We start from the raw sequence: 20,727 nt of genomic DNA, 5'->3' as shown, positions 1-20,727 counted from the left end.
CCTATTTATCACTGCAGTATACAATATTTGACTGGTAGAATTTAAGATAAATTCTTGACATTAAAAATTGTTCACCTTGAAGAAAAGATAAATTTTAAAAATCAATTGAAGCTTAATTTTTTAAAAACGCCATATTCATTCAATTAAGTTCATAAGAGACTAGAAACGTGCAGAAGGGGGGTGTATTCCTCCCCCCCCCCTGACACAATTCAGGTGATCCCCCTCGACTTTGGTTCAAGAGGGATGTAAAATTTTTCGCTTCGCGCATTCCCCTAGCAAAACCCTCTGTACGCCACAGTGTGTGACCTAAATCATTTCTAATTTTAAGGTAAAGATAATATTACAAATCGTCGAATTTATTAACCTGTTGCTGCGGTTTTTGTAGTTGGCTGCCAGACTACTCAAAAGTTAGGACAGATGACATTCTTGAAGTTTCCTTCAAAGTATCTAGTCGAGAATACCCCCCTTTTAATTTTTAGATTTATTATTACTAAGGTAGTCCTTAGTATGTAATTTTATAACTTTAGAATAGGTTAGGTAAGGTTATGTTGATTTCTGGGTAGCCCCGTGGAGTTAGGGTTACCACGTCCTCGGAGAAAAAAATTACACCCTCCATTACAATTATTTTTTTTAGGTTCCTAAACTGTGCTATTTTATAACAAAATTTCGATAGTTTTTATATTTTTCTAGTGCTGCCAAGTTGGTGACAGAATCTGTGAAATCCAAAGATGTTCAGCTCACTGGAAAAGTTGTTGGAATAGGTAATTTTATTTTTTTTAGGGGGGGGGGGGGGCATTGGGGTGTAAATTATACTTGTACCCAAAGTTTTATTACTGCGTTTACTTTTTAGTCAGCAAAAAACTTTTGGTACCTACTTGAAATAAATTTTGATTTCTATTTTTGAACTAGCATATTCCCGCGTAATACACAATAATTTAGATCTATTAAATGTTGAGTTTTTTTTACCATTATCGTGGATGTTCATCAATTTATCATCTATTGTTATCCTTTAAGATTTCTTGTAACTAGTCTTACGTTTGTCTAAATCGAAATTTGTAACTTTTCTAACGCATTGTGTACCATAATTGTAGATGTATTTTAGTAGCATAGCTCTATAATTCACTTTCTCTGTCCGTCCGTCCATCAGTCAGTCAGTAACTCTATGGGGGAAACGTGATTTTCTTGGCTCCTATTAAAGATAGACAGCTGAAATTTTTAGTGAAGATTACTATGACATATGCACATCGAATCTATACATTGTATTGTCCGTCTGTCTATTAATTGGGGTGCTAGATTGATTCCTAGATTTTTATATTTTTGTAATTTTTTCAATTCCTGTTCAAGATGAATGGCTGGAATTTTCAGGGATTAAATAAATTCAAATTCTACATATTTCCATCAAGTTTTATTAAGATACCTTTATTAGTTGGGGTGCTAGATCGATTCCTAGATTTTTAGGTTTTTCATGATTTTTTCGATCCCTTTACAAGATAGACAGCTGAAATTTTCAGGGATTGAATAAGTTTAAACTCTACATATTTCCATCAAGTTTTATTACGATACCCTTATTGGTTGGGGTGCTAGATTGATTCCTAGTTTTTAAAGTTTTATCATTTTCTTAACTCCTGTTCAAGATAAACGGGTGGAATTTTTAGTGATTAAAATAGTCATTATTCTACATATTTTGACCAAGTTTTATAAAGACTTACTATTGGTTGGGTTGCTAAAACGAATTTTGATTTTAACGATTTTCTTATTAGCTTAATGCTTCAAAAGACAATCATGCATTTTTCACAGTTATCTATTCATAATTTTTGAGCTTCGCTACTTATGGCTGTTGTCATCCTTGTTACAGTATAATGTAGCTAGAATACAAAAGTAGATTTTAAAGAGATTGAATTTTTCCTGTACATTAACTTTTGAATTTTCTTTGTTTTACATTATAGTGCAGGTTACATAGAAACACGAATGGCAACATCCATAAAAGGCGAAAACTTAAAAACAATTTATGAATTGGGTATATTCTTCTTAAGTTTTTTTCCCTCTTAATTTGAAATTTTGTTTACACCTCTCCCCCCCCCCCCCTACCCCACCCAAACAAAATAATGACCATGGCTGCAGCGCTAGGCCCCCTAGCCATATAATCTAACCTAATCTAAAAATTGTAAACAAAAAAATAACGGACTGATCGACAAAGTTAGTTTTAGAGATACCTTCTCAGTGGTCAGCATTCTGTTCTAATATACCCAAAGAAAATTACATTTGCTGTCAGGACGGACGGGCGGACAAAGTGAGATAAAGAGTAGCTTCAATATCAAAAAGGATAAAGTGATAAAAAATATGATCCCTCATTCATGAAATATACAAGTAAAGGATTGAGTTGAAGATGAAAATAATGGTCAACATCACGAACATGTACATTTCACCTCAAGAAAAACCTTTTGTTGATTTTCCTGAAAGTGTCTGGTCGAGCATATAACCTCCCCCTTCCCCTCTTACTTTGAAATGAATCCTAATAATAAATTACCAGGATCTATGGATCTCGCAAACCACTGAACCGATTTGGTTCTCCTTTACAGTAGGTTCTCATAGGTCCTCGGAAGGTTTATAACTATTAATGGGGAGTGTACCACCACCCTTCCAAGTGAAATCGCCCATAGAATAAAAAGACTCCCCCCCACACACAAAAATGGTATAACTTTTTATTACAACAATTGAAAGTTGGGGTCGACTCCCCCCCCCCCCCCTTAAGATAGTAATATATAATAAGAAGCGATGAAAACTACTTCTCAAGTTTTGTCTAGCAGAAATGTTGCAGGCAATTTGGTTTGATTTCATTTTTTCCACTTCTATCCCTTATCCGTAAGTTAAATTGGAATAAATCTAGTGTTACCTACTCTTTTATTTCTAGAATTTCAAAGATTTTTTGGAAAGTGAAGCAACTTTTGATTTACAGTTGTAAGAAATTGCAAATCAAGTGATTGTCTTTCTGTGTTGTATCGAAGGATTTAGCTAACTACTGAATCGATATGGTACTTTACAGTGTAGCTTCCAATAGGTTCTGGGAAGGTTTATAACTATTTTGGGGAGGTTACCATCCTCCCAAGACAAAAAACACCCCCTCCTCCCACAAAAATTGTATCTTTTTCTTTATAAACTAAAATTTAAAATTTGGGGGGCGAATTCCCCTTCCCCCTATCTGTAGCGCCCCTAGAGGCCTTTAGTAATGTTTATTATTTTAAGTGCGAAGAAAATGGCGTCAATATTGTGGTATGCTACAGACAAATCCCATCAAGGGCGCATTCAGACATATATTTGTGGCCGCGGAAAAGAAAATACCAAAGGTAATTAACTCCACAGTATGACTCCGAATCCGTTTAGTTTCTGCTGTATTAAAACCGGTTCTGAGACATATTGCAAACAAAATATGTATTACCCCGTCCCGTTTTAGAAAAATTTTGTTAAAATTTTTGCCCCCAGCCATAATATATGGTTAATTTATGCAAAATAATGACCCATGCAAAATAGTTTTTCTGTTATGCAAAAATTGCGATGGTACAAGCACTGCAAAGTTTTTAAAATTTGCAAAAAGACCTGTTTTTAAAGCTTTTGTACCATCTCCATTTAAAAGATTTTTACAAAATTTCAATTCTAGTGTGTCGATATAAACCTGAAATTTACCAAAAAAATGGGGACAGTCTCAATTATAACATATGAAGGACAAAGGTGCAGCAAATAATTTTCCAAAATAAAAATTGCCAAATTGCATACACAAATAATAGGGTTGGGCCGGATTGGACGGATACAGATATCCGACTGATTTAAAATGCTGGATATCCGGTATTCAGGTTTATATTGGCACACTAGAATTGAAATTTTGTAAAAATCTTTAAAATTGAGATGAAACAAAAGCTTTTAAAACGGTCTTTTTGCAGATTTTAAAAAGTTTGTACAATAATAAGAGCTATATGAATTTATAGGATGTTTCAAAATATACTTATTACGGGTTTGATCGTCAATTCGTTCTCCCTTTCAAAAATATATAATATAGATAGATATTTCCAGCCAAATAGACAAATTCCATACTCAATTAAGCTCTTCTTGAAAAATAATTTTGATAAAATTCTTACTTTATGCAAGAAGTGAATACCTTTCACATTAAAATATTTGGCGGTTTCGGTTTCTAGTCGAGTGCATAATCCCTCCCCCCTCTTATTTTAAAATAGGGGGTGTGGATAGAAATTTTTCGTGTGTCATTGTTTTTATTAAGGTTAGGTTATATTGGGTATTTGATAGCCCCCCAGGGTTGAGGCACCGCATGTATAGGTCACTTAAGGTTGAGGATCACCGCAGGGATAAGGCATAGAGAAAAAAAACTTTCTCCTCACTCCCTTATTTTAACTTTATTCAAAAAAATGGGGGGGGGGTCTTTGTTTGCTGGGGACTATCCAGGAAGGCACCAAATATTTTTTTTATTTCACTGGAAAAAAAATTAAGAGAAGGATTTTTTTCTTTACAATAGATACATTGTAGGTATTAAAAATATATATTAAAAAAAATATTTTAAAATATGAATAAGTTACTTATTCCTAATATGACATTTTTAGATAATCTCTCCCTTTTTTTACTCTCTTACAACGCTATATAATGATCAGAGAATCATAAATTTCTGTTGAGCAATCACTATATCTCAATCCCAAAAAATTGTATTTTGTTTTCTATAATGTTTTTTGTAGATTCGAATTGAAACAAGACAAGCAGATAAGTTGGCTGGTCAGAGGATTATTGTTGCCATTGATTCTTGGCCTAGGACATCCAGGTAGAGATAGAAAGATAGATAGACAGTCGGATAGTTAGATTGTGATTAGAATAAGTAAATTAAGTTGGCAAATATTTTCAATTTTAATTTTGTTTTTACACAGAGAGGATATAAATTAAATTGTCTTATCCCTGGGATGATAATTAGAGTACAATAAATATTCTTTAAATTTCACGCGACACTGATTTATTTATTTAGATATCCAGTGGGACATTTTGTGAGAGCTCTTGGTAAACTAGGCGACAAATCCACAGAAAATGAGGTGGGTGTTTTAGTATTCACTTTTAGATATGACATACAGCTATGGATATTTATTTTTAATTAACTCGTACGGGCGGGATTGCAGTCCAGGACATTTTCAACTTGATGTACTGTCCAGGCCCTGGTTCAGCAATCCAGGAGAACTAAGGATGACTGTTACGCACCCTTCTATGTCCAAACACCCAAGGATATTAGGTTAAGTAACATCCAACAGTCAACCAATTCTCTGTGATGCACGACCTTTGTCTGAGAAGTCCCAACTGTGCATGGTAACACGTTGCGCCTGTTTTGGGCAAAGGCATTCCCCCTACTCTAACTATTTATGTCGCGCATCTGACATAGCAACAGTAAGAACCATTTTTAACGTCTTTAGTTAAAACGCTATGTCGGCCCGAGATTTGAACCTATCACCTTCCCGACGACGAGCGATGTGCTACGTGTTGAGCCACGGTCGTGGGTTTACAGCAATGGATATGGAATAAACGTGGAAATAATAGCAGGAGAAAAATTGTCTATTATGAACATCAATTATTGGTCAATTGGTTCATCCAATTGCAGGAGAGGGCATAGCAAGTACACTGTACTTATTAACTTAAATTCATAATTACGTGTAAGGTTTTTTTTCAAAGTTTATTAAGTTATATAAACATGAATTAAAAATTACATAATTCTAAACTTACAAGAATAACTAAATTTCAAGTAAAGAATGCGTCATGTTTCTTAACAAATTTTTATGCATCATCAATATTAGGTTCTCTTGAGAATAAGCTCCAGTTTTCAATAAAAAAGTATCAATATCATTTTGTTTATTAGAGCGGGACTGTGTCGTAACACCTAGCGCATCCGGTCGTTGTCGGATAGGTTATTATCATGGGGTTCGAATCTCGTCCAAATACCGCGTCATAGATAAAGACGTTAAAAATCATGGAATCTACTGAAATGCCATCAAATGCGTTGTTGAGTTCAAACTGCTATAAATATATATTTGGCAAAGAATCGCAAAATGCTTATGAATTTTTTTTTTAAATAACCTTTACTAATGATTGTTTAGAAGCAATTAACTTTTACATGGGTCTTTGGAATAATCATCATCATTGCCAATGCAGTTATCTTTATGTATTTAGCATGGTTTTTAAATTTTCTTTGGAAGCGGCGGTGCGTTCGATGCATCGCTGAGAGATGAGATTTTCATGGGATAACTATCTTTAATTATAAAACATTACAAAGATAAATTTACTTAAAAATTCTAATTATAAAAAGTACCTAAGTACTAGCATAAAAAGACAAGCAGCAAAACAATGAAAATATAAAGAACACTTCTTGATGTTTGATTTATTTTAATAAAATAATTGTAACTAGGAAAATTTTCATTTATTTTATGTAAAATCTGACTAATATAAACTTTTTTTTATATTAGGATATTTTATGATTTTTATCTATTCATTGTAAATTAAACGTATATTATATCACAAAATTTACTTTTAGAGTTTCAAACAAAGTTTTTAAAGCAGTCTCAATACAATTATCACACAAAAATTTGGCTTTTTAAAAATGGTAGGTACCTATGTCTTTGTGTTTTTCTTCTTTCTCTCTGAGACAATCAGATTTTCAGTGGTTTCAATGTAAAAAAAAAGGGAGAGAGTGGACATTAAAACACTCTCCTTCAAAATTCTGGTCCCAAGAAGCTAGTTGTCATTTTTATACAAGACATACATTGCTTTTAAGCTTCTCAGTTTCCTAGGTTGTACCCACATTTTTTGGGGTTGCCCCTTGTTTCGGAACGCAATGCCTAGCCGTTCTCGAAATCTTATCTCGAAGCCCTCCGAATGACCAACATAGTGAAGTTTACCAATGTGTATTTATTACCATGAAAACAGTAAGTCTAAAACAAAAATATAAGAATTAATTACATAAAATTAATGGTTATTATTTTTGTAACATCGAGGTTGCGTGATTTCAATTTAATAAAAAATATAAATTTTCTAAAAAACTTTAAATTGGCACGAAACATATTAAATCGCATCAGAAATTGATAATTTTAGAATAAAATAATCAATAATATAAAGGAAGATATTCGTATATCAAAACTTAGCAGTTAAATGGTCTATTTGTTGAAAAATAATGATTTAAATTTCTTCATAAAATTGTACCATTCTACGCTTATTTTCAAGAATTAAAAGATAAATTCTTACCACATATGATGTCAAACTAAGCAGGAAGGCTTATTTGAGATCTTCCACGGATTAGAGCGCATGTATATTCAAGCAATACATTATTTTCATTCACGTAGCTCCTCACATGGGAATCATCAAAGGAAAAGTGCGCGTCTTTTTTGTTTGTTTACAAGCCACGCGCGGAGATAGTTAGGAATGCCGCATAACACACTCATTCTCTGGGGAATTCTGGTGTTAGGAAAAAAGGGATTAATGGGTTCGAACTTGCCGGGGAATACAAGAAATACATACCGACACACACCCGTCTATTCACTGGGAATCGAACACAATACCTCATCTTTGCAATATATGTGCAGACAGTGTCCACAAGATCACAATCTCATAACGCATAAATTACAAGAGTTTAAATGTCATGGCCATAAGGCCTAAAATTAGTTATGGTAACTTATGAATACCACAATAACTCAAACCGCCTCAGCTACCACATAAGGACAGGAATAAGGAATGGGAAAAGCATTCAACATTCATGAATTGCACATTTACCACTCACACATCTCATTATATCATGGCCTCATAATCTCAATAAAATTAGAATTACAGACCATGTAATTGCGAATACATGAATTAATAATCAATAGTACCTAAACTTCAATTAGGTACCTACATAATAAAATAGGTAATGATTTTTTTTACTAAAAATCGCATCGATAATTAAATAATCAACTCAAACTTTTTTCATCAAAAGAAAGAAAGATTAAATAATAACATTTCTTCTACTAAATCTTTTTGCTAGAAAAGAAAAGTAAAATTGCATAAAAACTTCTCAATAATTAGAATTTTTCTCCGACAGAAAAATAATTGTGCTTACATCTAAACATTTTTCAGATAAGATAAGTAAGATCCTTAAATCTAAACATGTTTTAATAAAATAGATACTTAAATCTAAATAAAATATGACTGTAAAAAAATCATCAAACTTCGAAAAATTAATCTCATAATTTTAAATCTTCGTGAATCAAAATCGCGTAAAATTAAAATTGCAATTGAAATATGCAAATTAAATTTACCAAAATAAAACAAAAGCTCAATATAAGAAAAGAACTTCTCTAAAATGCTGAATCTGCAATTTCTCTCTGTTTTAAGAAGAAAGCAACATATACATATTCATACAGTCATAATTAAAGGCAATTTGGGCCTCAGTTAGAATGAATCCCTCAAGATACAAACTAACATTATCCATCAAATATTAATAAATGCCATGTTCCAGCTATCCTGTTGGACGATATGACTTTCCATCACAACTTTTGATACTGCATAATTTCTAACAGGATTTCTGGCGCAGGGCTGCATCAACTGAAACAAACATAATTAGTGATGTTTAATTCAATCAAAAATAAAAAGAATCATGAAATAATTCAAAGAAACTTTTAAAATCATCAGTCAAAGCAATCAAATAAAATATTTTATGCTTTAGTTTTGCCGTTTTGCGTCATGCCTGGCCGAGGAAACAGAGCTTAGGTACGGCGTAAAGCGGTCTTATTAAGCTTAACTCTACGAAAATCAAAGAATCTACTTAATTCATCGCGAAAAAAATCTGCATTTTTTCTTTAGGTACATCAGTTCAAAGGTAAATAGTAATAATTTTAATATGCATGTAATATTAAATTATTTATGTGATTGTAATAAATCTTAAAGAAATATTTAAATGATGTAAAAATCTCATTTTGTTAATTTCTTATCATATCAAATTTCAATCCAACAAGGATAAAAATGTTTATATCTGCGTAGGTACCTAGGAAATTTTCCTCGAAAAAAATCCCAGGTCTCGGAAAGACTTAAATCATTGAAAGAACTTGCGGAAACGTATAAAAACTTAAGTTTGCATTTCAAATGAAAAAAATCTTGCATCGATTTGAAAGTTTAAACGAAATTGTATCAAAAATTGCGTTTTTTGTCTTTCGAAAAAAAATCTGATAAATCTACCGAAAAAAATAAAAAATCAAAGTTAAACAAGAACGATACTTATACTAAACTTTGGGTAGATCAATCTTCAGAAGACGTCTTGCGGAAGTCTCGTTATCTGTGGCGGCTGCGTCATCTGATAATTTGTATTTGGCAACCACGGTCCTTCCACCTGGGCGCACTTCTTGGACTCGTCCCAGTCTAAACTTCTTCATCAAACTTGTGCTGTCATCAACAAGCACCACGTCTCCTGGCTCGAGCAGCACCTTGTTGCGGCGCCACTTGATGGACTTCAGCAGCTCAGGCATGAGCTGCTCCTTGTACACCTGATGGAACTGACGGGTCAACTCCTCCAAGTTCTCCAACCTCCTGGTAATCGGCTCCTTGCAACCGGTTTCAAACGTACAGATTGCATCATTTGTCCTGCCTCCAAGCAAATCAGCAGGTGAAATTATTCTCCAGGTATTGACGTCTTCTCCTGCAGTGGCATACGTCAATGGTTTAGAATTCAACACTCTAGCGGTCTCAGCACACAACACCAGTAAATCATTGAAGGTTACAGTAGCACCGGCCAACTTCTTGTTCAACACCCGCTTGACCAGCCCAACCTGTCTCTCCACAGTGCCAACGAACGAATGTGCAGCTGTGGGCACAAGATGCCATTCAAAATGCATCCCGGTATCCTTCAAAAGTTCATCTAGAATGCGTTTGGTACCAGCCATATTGGTACCACGATCTGTAGTAACTCTTCTAGGCATGTTGTAAAATGCCTGAAATTTTCTCAAGCCGACCAGCACGGCTTCAGTAGAATAATCTGTCAAAACATCAATAAACACAGCCTGTGTAAATCTACAAGCTACTATCAACAACCAGACTTTGTACTTTGTTTTGGTATTCCTGGTGCCAACGCCAGGTTTCACAACTTCTATGGGCCCCGCAAGGTCCATGTGCACCTCTTGGAAGGGCACTGAGGGCACCACACGGTCTGGCAGGATATTAGCCATTGCGGGACTCGAACGCTTGGCATATTCAATGGAACATGCAGCACAATTCTTGACCACTTTCATAGCCTCCATGCGGCCATGGGTGATCCAAGCATATCTTCGGCTTTGCGCCAACGTCTTTCGATGGCCTCCATGTCCCAGCTCATCGTGAGACTGTTGGAGGATGAGCTTTGCCAGCCTGTTGTGGCTGCTAAGCAAGACAACACCTGGGCTGTCCTTCATAACTTTCCTGGGGCCTCCAGCTGCGGCCTCAAGAGCTTCATCACCTCTGGCGGCCATTTTGAGTATTGTAAATGACCGAAGAGGAAAACATCCATCATGACCCACTATGGGCCAACAAACCTGGACTTTGTGATGATACGGTTGAAGAGAATCGAATTTCCCCTCGGCGTCCATGGTCATCTCCTTCTCTTGGTTGAAGGATGTCAAAAACAGGTCACAAACAGAATCCATGTAAGTGTTTGTGAAAGTATAGTTCTCATAATACCTAGAACTATCATTGTTGCTACCACCATCCTCATTTGTTGCAACACCACGTTTCTTGACAAGCAACAATTTAAAACAGTTAGCAGCCTTAAGAACTGCAGCTACAGTCCTTCTTGCCTGCCTGTAGGTCCTTCTTGCCAGCAACCTCCAGAAATCATTGTCCACCATCTGTGTGAACATTACCTTGAGCTTCGCCATCTTTGGATTAAGCTCGCTCTCAGGTATAGATGCATTAACCTCACCCGCCGTTTTAACGGGCCACTGGTCCTGTTCCAGGCGCAACCAGCTTGGACCTTCCTGGTACGTAGATCCAGGTTGTACATCCTCAATTGTACACAAACCTCGCGTAGCTAAATCGGCGATGTTGTGTTGGGTTGGAACCCATCTCCAATCTTCAGGGCTCGTCAACTGTTGTATCTCAGAAACACGATGACTGTTGAAAACATTTAGCATAACACTGTCACTGGATAACTGCGCCAGGGCACAACTGCTATCGCTAAAAAATACTTTGCCAGAAATGCTGAAAGGTAGGGCTCTGACAACTGTATCCACAAGCCTTGCCAAGATCAGACAACTAAGCATTTCTAACCTTGGTATAGACTCTATCTTAACTGGTGCGACACGTGACTTGGCGCAACACAAAACTACATCAAATCCTCCAGAAACTGGCCATCTCAGGTATGTGATGGCTGCATAGGCTGAGCTTGATGCATCACAGAAACCAACAACCATTGGAAGCCCCAATGGCTTATCAGGAACCATCGAACGTCTGAACAACACATTTCCAAGTGCCGCCCTGTCCTGGAGGCTGCTCACGAATTCTGACCTCAACTCTCCAGGTATGGAATCATCCCAGTCGCAGCCATGTATGCAAACTGAGCGCAGACATAGCTTGGATTTAAGCAGCAATGGTGCTGCAAGACCCATTGGGTCATATAACTGTTGCACGATTCTCCAAACTTCTCGTTTAGTTACCGTCTCAGGTAGACTTCTCCAGAGATCCTCCAAATCCAGGTCTTCTAGTAACTTTCTACCCTTTATCTTCGCGCCGTGGTTGGCTCTGACAGGTAAGAACAATATATCCTGTTTTGGGACCCAAACAATGCCCAAAACTTTCACACTGTCAACATCATCTCCAGAATAAATAACAGATTTAAATCTGAAATTTCCAGGTTCAATCATCTGCTCCAGCTCTCGGACCAGCTGGACAGCTTCAGGTTTACTGTTATGACCGCTTAAACAGTCATCCACGTAAGTACAAGTCTCCAATTTGACCGAAGGAGGATCTTGATACAACACAAATTCAGATCTGAGTGGTTGCTGAACGTCTCTCCACACATCTTGCTGGGCTACAACATCAGAACCTCTAATCTTCTCAGATCCATAAACATCTTGAACATCCTGCAGGGATCTTCCACCAAAAATACGACCAGTGAGTCTGAGGGCGGTCACGGCCATATCGCCGGCCAAGGCTTCACCAAAATTGACGGTTCTGGTGAGGTAAACCTCCGGCTCTCCATCAACTGTATCAGCAAAAAATACACGTTTCAGCTGAGAATCTTCATAGGTAGCTAACAAACTATTATAAAACTTCTGAATGTCAGCCACGAATGCACACTTGTAACTTCTGAACCGAATAAGATTGTGCATCAGGGAATATAATGGAACTGGCCCGTCCATCATAATACTGTTGAGACTTAGCCCCTTGCAACAGAGGCTAGAATTGGCGCATATCCTCAACGGCGTGGAAATACTTTCTTTATATGCGCAGACTAGGCTCGAATAATACACAGGCCCAGTATAACACAGATCTTCTGGCGACGCTTTTGTATACACGCCACGAGAAACAGCTTCTTGGAACACTTGGCAGAAAGTGTCGTATTCACCTTTTTTGACCATCCTTTGCCGGTCACGTAGGCAAATCTTGTACGCCTGCTCTGAGTTATCAAACAACACACTTGGCGGCGTCTTATAAGGATATGAAGCCGTCCAGATACGGCTCTCAAGATCCAGTGTCAAACCTTCTTCAATCAGCTGCCGCTTACGCACGTCCAAGGCGGACTGCCCGGCGGCAATGGCGGCGCAATGGCGGCAGTTCTTACAGCCGCTGCACATTGATGGCGGCTGTATCCCCAAACTTTCTGTGGAAAGGAACTCCATCTTGCTGACCTCTAGCTTAGTAGCTTTACAAGCGACAGGATTAGCAACAGTCCTGCCGTCCGCAGACACAACTAGATAACCTGTACCAAATAAGCTTCTGTACAGTCTAGAATCACCAACCATTTTATCTGCACACGGGAACATAGCTGGTGTCAGATGACCGATAAGAACGTCAATCTTACCGTCAACCTTAGAGAAATTATCAGGCTTCATATCGAAAATTTCGGCGGCGGCTGCAGGATCAATAGAACGAAACCCTTCTTCAGTACCAATGCTGGGCACTACCGCCGCCTCCAGAATATGGCAATTCCGGTTGCGGTCAACCAAGCAGATTTTAACTGTAGGACATGCTTGGCTCTTTCCATCTGCCAAAGAAATAGTAGCTGTGCGACCAGTTGATGGCAACTCTAACTTCTTGGCGATACTTCTAGAAATCAATGTGAGATTTGCTCCAGAATCCCACATAGCATTGACGGTGACTTGACGTTTGTCAGCCGCCACTGCTGGGAGCTGCTGCAACATCAGCATATAATTGTTCTTGCTGAACAACTGTGATTCATAAACTGCCGCAACTTGTCCACCAGCAACAGACTCATGAATTAAACTATTATGAGGCTGGTTGCAGCTGTCTATGGTACAGCTGCCAAGTCTATCGGCCTTAGGGCAATCAGCAACCCTGTGCCCTTTTTGCAAGCACAACAAACAGGCGCCGATTTTCTTGATAAAGTTTTTACGTTCAGGAACAGACAGATCCCTAAACTTGGAACACTTAAACAACAAATGTTCAGAACTGCAACCTTCCGACGGGCAAGGCTGTTTCTTCTTGGTCTTAGCTGGAGACCCAGGTTTACCTACGGCTGTAGCCGCTGCCGCAGGGTTACCCTTCTTCTTAGAGGGGGTGTCCGTATCAGTCGAGCACCTCATTAAAATGGCGCCCCTCTGTTCCTCAATAATCTGCAACAACTTTGGCACGTTCGGGACATCCATTGAGCCCAATGCCAAATTGAGCTTGTCTTGAAAATCTCGGGGCAACTTCTTGGATAACATCTCCAGAAGGATCACGGTCAACCACTGGCTGGTGGTAACCTCATCATCATCATCATCTTTAGTCAGCTGCTCGAGCTGGCTAACTGCACCATTAAACTCTGCTAACACAGTCACAATCTGGTTGGAGTCCGACGGTTTAGACTTCTTCTCCCATTGGTTGAAAAGGCAGAGCATTTGACGTGTCTTAGACTTGAAACGCGCGTCAAGGTAAGCCCACTGAGATTCATGCGATTGAATCTGAATTAACTGGAGTCTCAGCTCTTTATTTTTACAGACCTTCTCACTGCTCAACAATAACTGTAAATATGACGGGTCCTGTCCTACAGTAAGCTTTTTAAAATTGTCTTTGAAACTTACGTAAGCTGCTTCCTGGCCGTCAAAGGATGGAAGAAGACGTTCGTCGACACGATTCATATATCCTGGCGTGAACATAGAACCGGTGCCGAACTGTGGTGTGCCAAACGGTGACACAAATGGCGATGCTGTCGAGGCACCCGCCGTCGTTGTGGGTGGCTTCATAGGTTCAAGCTTAACCTCAGCCAATCGTTTCATCAAAGCAGACAAAGTGTTTATAATTGGTTCGGGTAAGGGAAAATATGACCCTTTAATAACTTTCACAATCTTCAAGCATCGATCATATAGTTCAGCCTTATGGTCAGGCAAATTATCACCAACTAAATCAACAACACTTTGAATGTCACTAAGCTCTTCTATAGCATCAAGAGCGTCCTTCAAAGCACTATAGTCTTTTTGCACAGTAACTATATCAGAATAAATGTCACTAAACTCATCAAGCTCTTGGATTCTCAAACCAAGCTTGCTAAAACCGACCATGATGCTGTCGAATGTCTCGAACTTGTCATGGACAAGGATTGACTCCTTAGTGAAATGTCTAACATCAAGTTCTGAAGAATCACTGACCAACTTCATCACTCTACTTAGTTCACTGGTTAGGGCCTCAACGGCTGGGCGCAGCCGCTTTCCCAATTGTTCACCTTTATTCTTTTTAGGACCCATGATTGTCACTAAAGTTAACTGTACTGATTATGACTATAATAATGTGTGGTAAGGTATCACAACCAACACATTCACAAAACTTCACAGATTCTTCTTAGCTGCATCTGTTCTGTCTTGTTTTCATTGTTTCGGAACGCAATGCCTAGCCGTTCTCGAAATCTTATCTCGAAGCCCTCCGAATGACCAACATAGTGAAGTTTACGAATGTGTATTTATTACCATGAAAACAGTAAGTCTAAAACAAAAATATAAGAATTAATTACATAAAATTAATGGTTATTATTTTTGTAACATCGAGGTTGCGTGATTTCAATTTAATAAAAAATATAAATTTTCTAAAAAACTTTAAATTGGCACGAAACATATTAAATCGCATCAGAAATTGATAATTTTAGAATAAAATAATCATTAATATAAAGGAAGATATTCGTATATCAAAACTTAGCAGTTAAATGGTCTATTTGTTGAAAAATTAATGATTTAAATTTCTTCATAAAATTGTACCATTCTACGCTTATTTTCAAGAATTAAAAGATAAATTCTTACCACATATGATGTCAAACTAAGCAGGAAGGCTTATTTGAGATCTTCCACGGATTAGAGCGCATGTATATTCAAGCAATACATTATTTTCATTCACGTAGCTCCTCACATGGGAATCATCAAAGGAAAAGTGCGCGTCTTTTTTGTTTGTTTACAAGCCACGCGCGGAGATAGTTAGGAATGCCGCATAACACACTCATTCTCTGGGGAATTCTGGTGTTAGGAAAAAAGGGATTAATGGGTTCGAACTTGCCGGGGAATACAAGAAATACATACCGACACACCCCTCTTTAAAGGGAGAGGGGATCATGGTGTGAAAAATGATGATTATCCTAAAATTTAAAAAAAACCTTATCTGGATATAACCTAATATTGATACTTCAGTACTCATAAGATTCTAATTAAAACAATTCAAAATTTAATTTTCTTACAAAGCTTACAAGTTTTAAGCTCTTAATATTAAAAAGGGAGTCAACTTTAGTGCAATAAACCAAATTAATATATGTATATGATGTCTTTAAGGTGGAAGGGGGGGGAGTTTGAACAGTTATAGGAAATAAAAATTCAGTATCAAATTTTGGCCTGGCCGTTTGGGCTTGTTTTTATAGTTATCAACCTAATTCCTTTTGTAAACTCTCTTATATGATTGGATCTACCTGTAAAATTTTGAAAATTGAATTTTGGGACTTTCCTTTTAGGGGCTAGTGGGGCAAAAGGCCCCCGAAAACAATAAAATTTTAAGTTATGAGCTAATTTTTAAAGATATCGAGCTGATTTTTTAAATGGAAGCTTTTATTGCATAAATATGAGTTGATTAGCCATCCCATATTTCATTTTTGCACTTTACCTCTAGGGGCTTGTAAGCTCAAAACTTATAAATTTTGTATTTGGGGGGGTTGTTTTACCCCAAAAGCCCCTAGAAGTAAAGTGCAAAAATAAAATATTTGGTGGCTATTCAACTCATCTATGTAATAAAAGGTTCCATTTAAAAAATCAGCTAGATATCTTTAAAAATAAGCTTATAAGTTAAAATTTTAGTGTTTGGGGGGTTCTTTTGCCCCACTAGCCCCTAGAGGGAAAGTCCCAAAATTCAATTTTCAAAATTTTACAGGTAGATCCATTCATATAAGAGAGCTTACAAAAAGAATTAGGTTGATAACTTTAAAAACAGGCCCAAACGGCAAGGTCAAAATTTGGTACTGAATTTTCATTTCCTATAACTGAACAAACTTCCCTCCCCCCCCCCCCCCTTTATTTAAATATGTCTTGCTTTAGTTAAGATATACCTACTAATTTATATATTTATGTCAGGTATTACTCCTGGAGCATGATATACCCCACTCCAAGTTTAGTGATGCTGTACTGGAATGTCTGCCACAGTTGCCTTGGGTCATCACAGATAAGGTAATATTATCCTTATATAAAAGTAACAGGATTTCCATGACTGTCAGTGTATGTTTACAGGGAACGACCAATATTGTTATCTATTACATTAAAGCTTCTTATAGATCCAGGAAAGGTTTCTAAAGAGAAACTCTTCAGTCTTCTCCAATTTTTTTTCTTTTTGAGTTGAAGCCCCCCTCCCCCTTTCCCTTAATTTCCCCTAGAGAAATCTAGGGGCTTTTCCGCTAATATAGAATAATATTATTATAAAATAAATTCAATTGTAAGCTCTACTTGGTTCTTTATAATTCTAAATATTTTTTTAGGATAAGATGGAGAGAGTAAATTGTCGTCACCTGGATATTTGTTCTGTAGATCCTCCTGGCTGTACAGATATTGATGATGCCCTACATGCCAAACTGTTGCCAAATGGCAATTATGAGGTTTGTCGTTGTTGCCAATTTATTAGTGATTGTGTTTAAAAATGTTGGTTTTACAGATATTGATTAAACGTTTCAACCACTAGTTTTAATTTACAGAAGTGGTTATTTAGTGTTTCATCATTGGGGATGTCAGGGTTTGAGGATGAATATGAATTATTACATGTTTTAGAGATGCTACGCTTCTATATTCTTACACGTAAGAGAATAAAAGATAAATTATCCTTTTCTGCTAAATTATAATAACATTGTTTGCTAATGGAAAGTTTAGGAATATTTGTTTAAAGGGATAGAAATATTTTACTCAAAGAAAAAGTATATTGCCTTGCAGTTATCGATAGTAAAAAACTTTAATTGTCTATAGGTATCTTAAGTGATAATTACGACATTGTACGAAAAATTGATATAAATCATGAATGATAATCAACAAAATAACCCTCTTCAGGAGATTAAAAGGGGCGATTCATCGTATTTTTAAAATGGCTTTTTATAGGTTATTTAATTTAGGTAAGGTTAGGTTACATTGGGTTAGGTGATTGCCCCACAGGGTTACGCAATTGGCCCCGCAGGGTTAGAGCCCCCCGCGGAGAAAAGCTACTGTGAAAAATACGAAGAATCGCCCTTTAAGGTGCGTTGCCACGAAAAGGACTAAACTCGATTAAAATTATTAGTGAAAAATTTGGACACTTGTATTTTAAACTAACAATTAAGATTTAATGAAAGTAGTCTAGGGATGGCAATCCGTCAAATTTTTGGACCGGATTCGGATTCTTACAAGAATCAACCCAAAAAAATGGATTCCGGATACTTATTTTTGGCAGATTCCGGATTCTAGCAATATTTTGAAAGGCTTTTTAAAAAAAATTAAAAAATGGGGTATAGTCCTTTCCACGACATCCCTCCATAAGGAGCGATTCTTCGTACTTTTCATAGTAGCTTTTCTCCTATTTCTAGCCCCTGCGGGGGGCTCTAACCCTGCGGGGCCAATTACCTAACCCTGTGGGGCAATCACCTAACACAATATAACCTAACCTAACCTAAAATAACCTATAAAAAGCCATTTTAAAAATACGAAGAATCGCTCCTTATGGAGAGATGTCGTGGAAAGGACTATACCCAAAAAATGTAAGTGCTACATATGGCCTAAAAATTAATGTTTTTGGTGTTCTCTATAATTCACTTAAGATTTTATATATAATGATGATAATCTTTGCCTTCAAAAATGGGTAGTTGAAAGAAAAACTGAAAACGCTTATGTATTTTAGTCTACCAATTCAGAATCCGATTCCGCTATTAAAAACAGATTCCAGATTCTAAAATTGACCAAAAAATGGGCGGATTCCGGATTCGGATTGCAAACCCTAAAAAATACCCACTTTATTTATATCAAGGATTGAAAACGTACTTATAAAACTATGGGTACCAAATACCAATAGGCCAGGTATAATCTTTAGTCTAATGTACCCTTCCTTCCGAGTTTCTATCACATTTAGAAAAATTAAGGAAAATTGAATGAGGCGCAACATAATATGTCTATTATCAAATTCAAATCAAATATATTATTGGGATAAAACAACATATACATTTAATATTCAACATTTATAAATGATAATTACATTGCATTAAGAATTTATTAATAAACTATTCTTTTTGTAAACAATGAATACTATAGGGATAACACAATGTAATACAAGTATCCAAGGACTGAAAAACTCCTGGGGGCGGTGTTGAGATGCAAAGATTGATGTACTCTTTCCGTCGTACTTGCGAAAATAGTTTTATGAGCTACAAAACGTGGAAAGTATTCAATTTCCACGTAAGAATATCTTATTTAGAATTTAGAAAATTTGGTAAAATCCATCATGTCGCTTATAGATCCCAAAATATTCCTTGGTGGACGTTTTTGATTACTAGAACCGTTTCCCATTTTCTCTTTATGATTTATATTTTATCTTTTAATAGATCTGATTAGACTAACATTAGATTATAGATTCTCGCTAGGGCTTAAACTAAATTTTTTAGTAATGGCAAAAAATGGAGTGAGGTCATAACAATTGGATTAAAGACGAAAGAATGGATTTCATAAAGATTCTTATTTCTTACATTCTTCACATTTTTCAAGAATAAAGAAAATTTATATCGTTAAAAATAATCATCCTTATAACAAATTAAAATGTAAAACGTTGTTAATGATTCAGACTTAATTTTACAATTTCGCAGTTGCCATACTTTTCTATTATTTATTTTAATTTGAGGGTCAACTTTGTTTATCATAATTAGGGTGTACTGTACATCAATTTATCGTTTTATTATTTTTCTTTCAGACATTAATTTGATGTTGCTTAAAACTAGGGTTGGGCCGAATACTTTTTTGGCCGGATACCGGATATCCGGCTGATTTATAATGCCGGATATCCGGTTCCGGCCGGATATCTGGCCAACGTTCGATATCCAGCAATTTACCGGATATCCGGCCGGATAACCAGATATCCGGCGTCAAAAATCAGCCGGATATCATGTAACCGGATAGTTTTAATATCCGGTATCCGGCCGGATATTGAAAATGGCCGGATAACCGGCCAGACCGGATATCCGGCCCAACCCTACTTAAAACATAACCTGCATATATTCAAACTGTTTTTGTTCTCTGAAAAATATGTGGGAGTTTTAACTCGATACGGAGTAAGTGTAGGTGTCAAAATTAATAATAAAACTCTAATATGCCAATTTTAATAATAGAATAATAGACGTCTAAATGTTATAAAAATGCGCTGATCAAATATTAATTATGCATATCCTTATACTAAAGTAACAGGATGTCTGTGTGTCTGTGTATCTGTGTGTCTGTACCGAAGGATCTCGCTAACCGCTAAACCGATCAGGTTCTCCTTAACAGGGTAGCTTCTCATAGGTCCCGGAAAGGTTTATAACTATTTTCTTGGGGGGTGGGACACCTTCAACCCCCCCAAAAAATGAAAAATCCCCCCACCAAAAAAAATAAAAATTTTTCTTAATTTTTTGAACTAAAATTAAAAATGAGTGGGGGGGGGGGCCCCCCCCCCAAATAATTAAAAAAAAATTTTTTTTTTTAAATCTAAAATAAGAAATTGGGTTATTATAATCGACTCTCTCCTTCTTAAGTGCCCCTAGAGGCCTCTAGGGGCGTAGCCGCTAGTAGGTATATAAAGACGATAGAAAAAATCAGGGTTCGATTTTGTAGTGTACATATTCTGTACAAATGAAACTTAAAATCAAATATTGGCTCAACTTTAAGAAGAAGTATTTTAATGGTCAATGGCCATTTTTGAACTTACATACAGGTAACAGGAAACTAAAATCAATTATTTAAAAACAAAATAAAAGAACTTTTTGTTTAATTTCGATAAATCTCTCGATTAATATGTCTTTATTTATATCTTATTTTATGATTA

At 36.5% G+C, this 20,727-nt stretch overlaps 1 protein-coding gene across 1 annotated transcript in view; it reads left to right on the top strand.

The window, feature by feature from the left end:
- Dis3 (exosome complex exonuclease RRP44-like protein Dis3) overlaps positions 1-20,727 on the top strand; it is a 104,454-nt gene that overhangs the window by 26,777 nt on the left and 56,950 nt on the right. The window contains exons 14-19 of the mRNA XM_080179158.1: positions 691-761; positions 3,244-3,344; positions 4,737-4,819; positions 5,018-5,081; positions 16,785-16,877; positions 17,183-17,299. Of these exons, the coding sequence (XP_080035284.1) occupies positions 691-761; positions 3,244-3,344; positions 4,737-4,819; positions 5,018-5,081; positions 16,785-16,877; positions 17,183-17,299 (529 nt within the window). The remainder of the gene's footprint in view (positions 1-690; positions 762-3,243; positions 3,345-4,736; positions 4,820-5,017; positions 5,082-16,784; positions 16,878-17,182; positions 17,300-20,727) is intronic.

The sequence above is a fragment of the Acartia tonsa genome, chromosome 12 (assembly GCF_053477335.1).
Source record: "Acartia tonsa isolate MP-2025a chromosome 12, ASM5347733v1, whole genome shotgun sequence".
Classification (NCBI taxonomy): Eukaryota; Metazoa; Arthropoda; class Copepoda; order Calanoida; family Acartiidae; genus Acartia; species Acartia tonsa.
The sequence above is the reverse complement of the archived record's forward strand: the minus strand, read 5'-3'. Positions and strand labels throughout refer to the sequence as shown.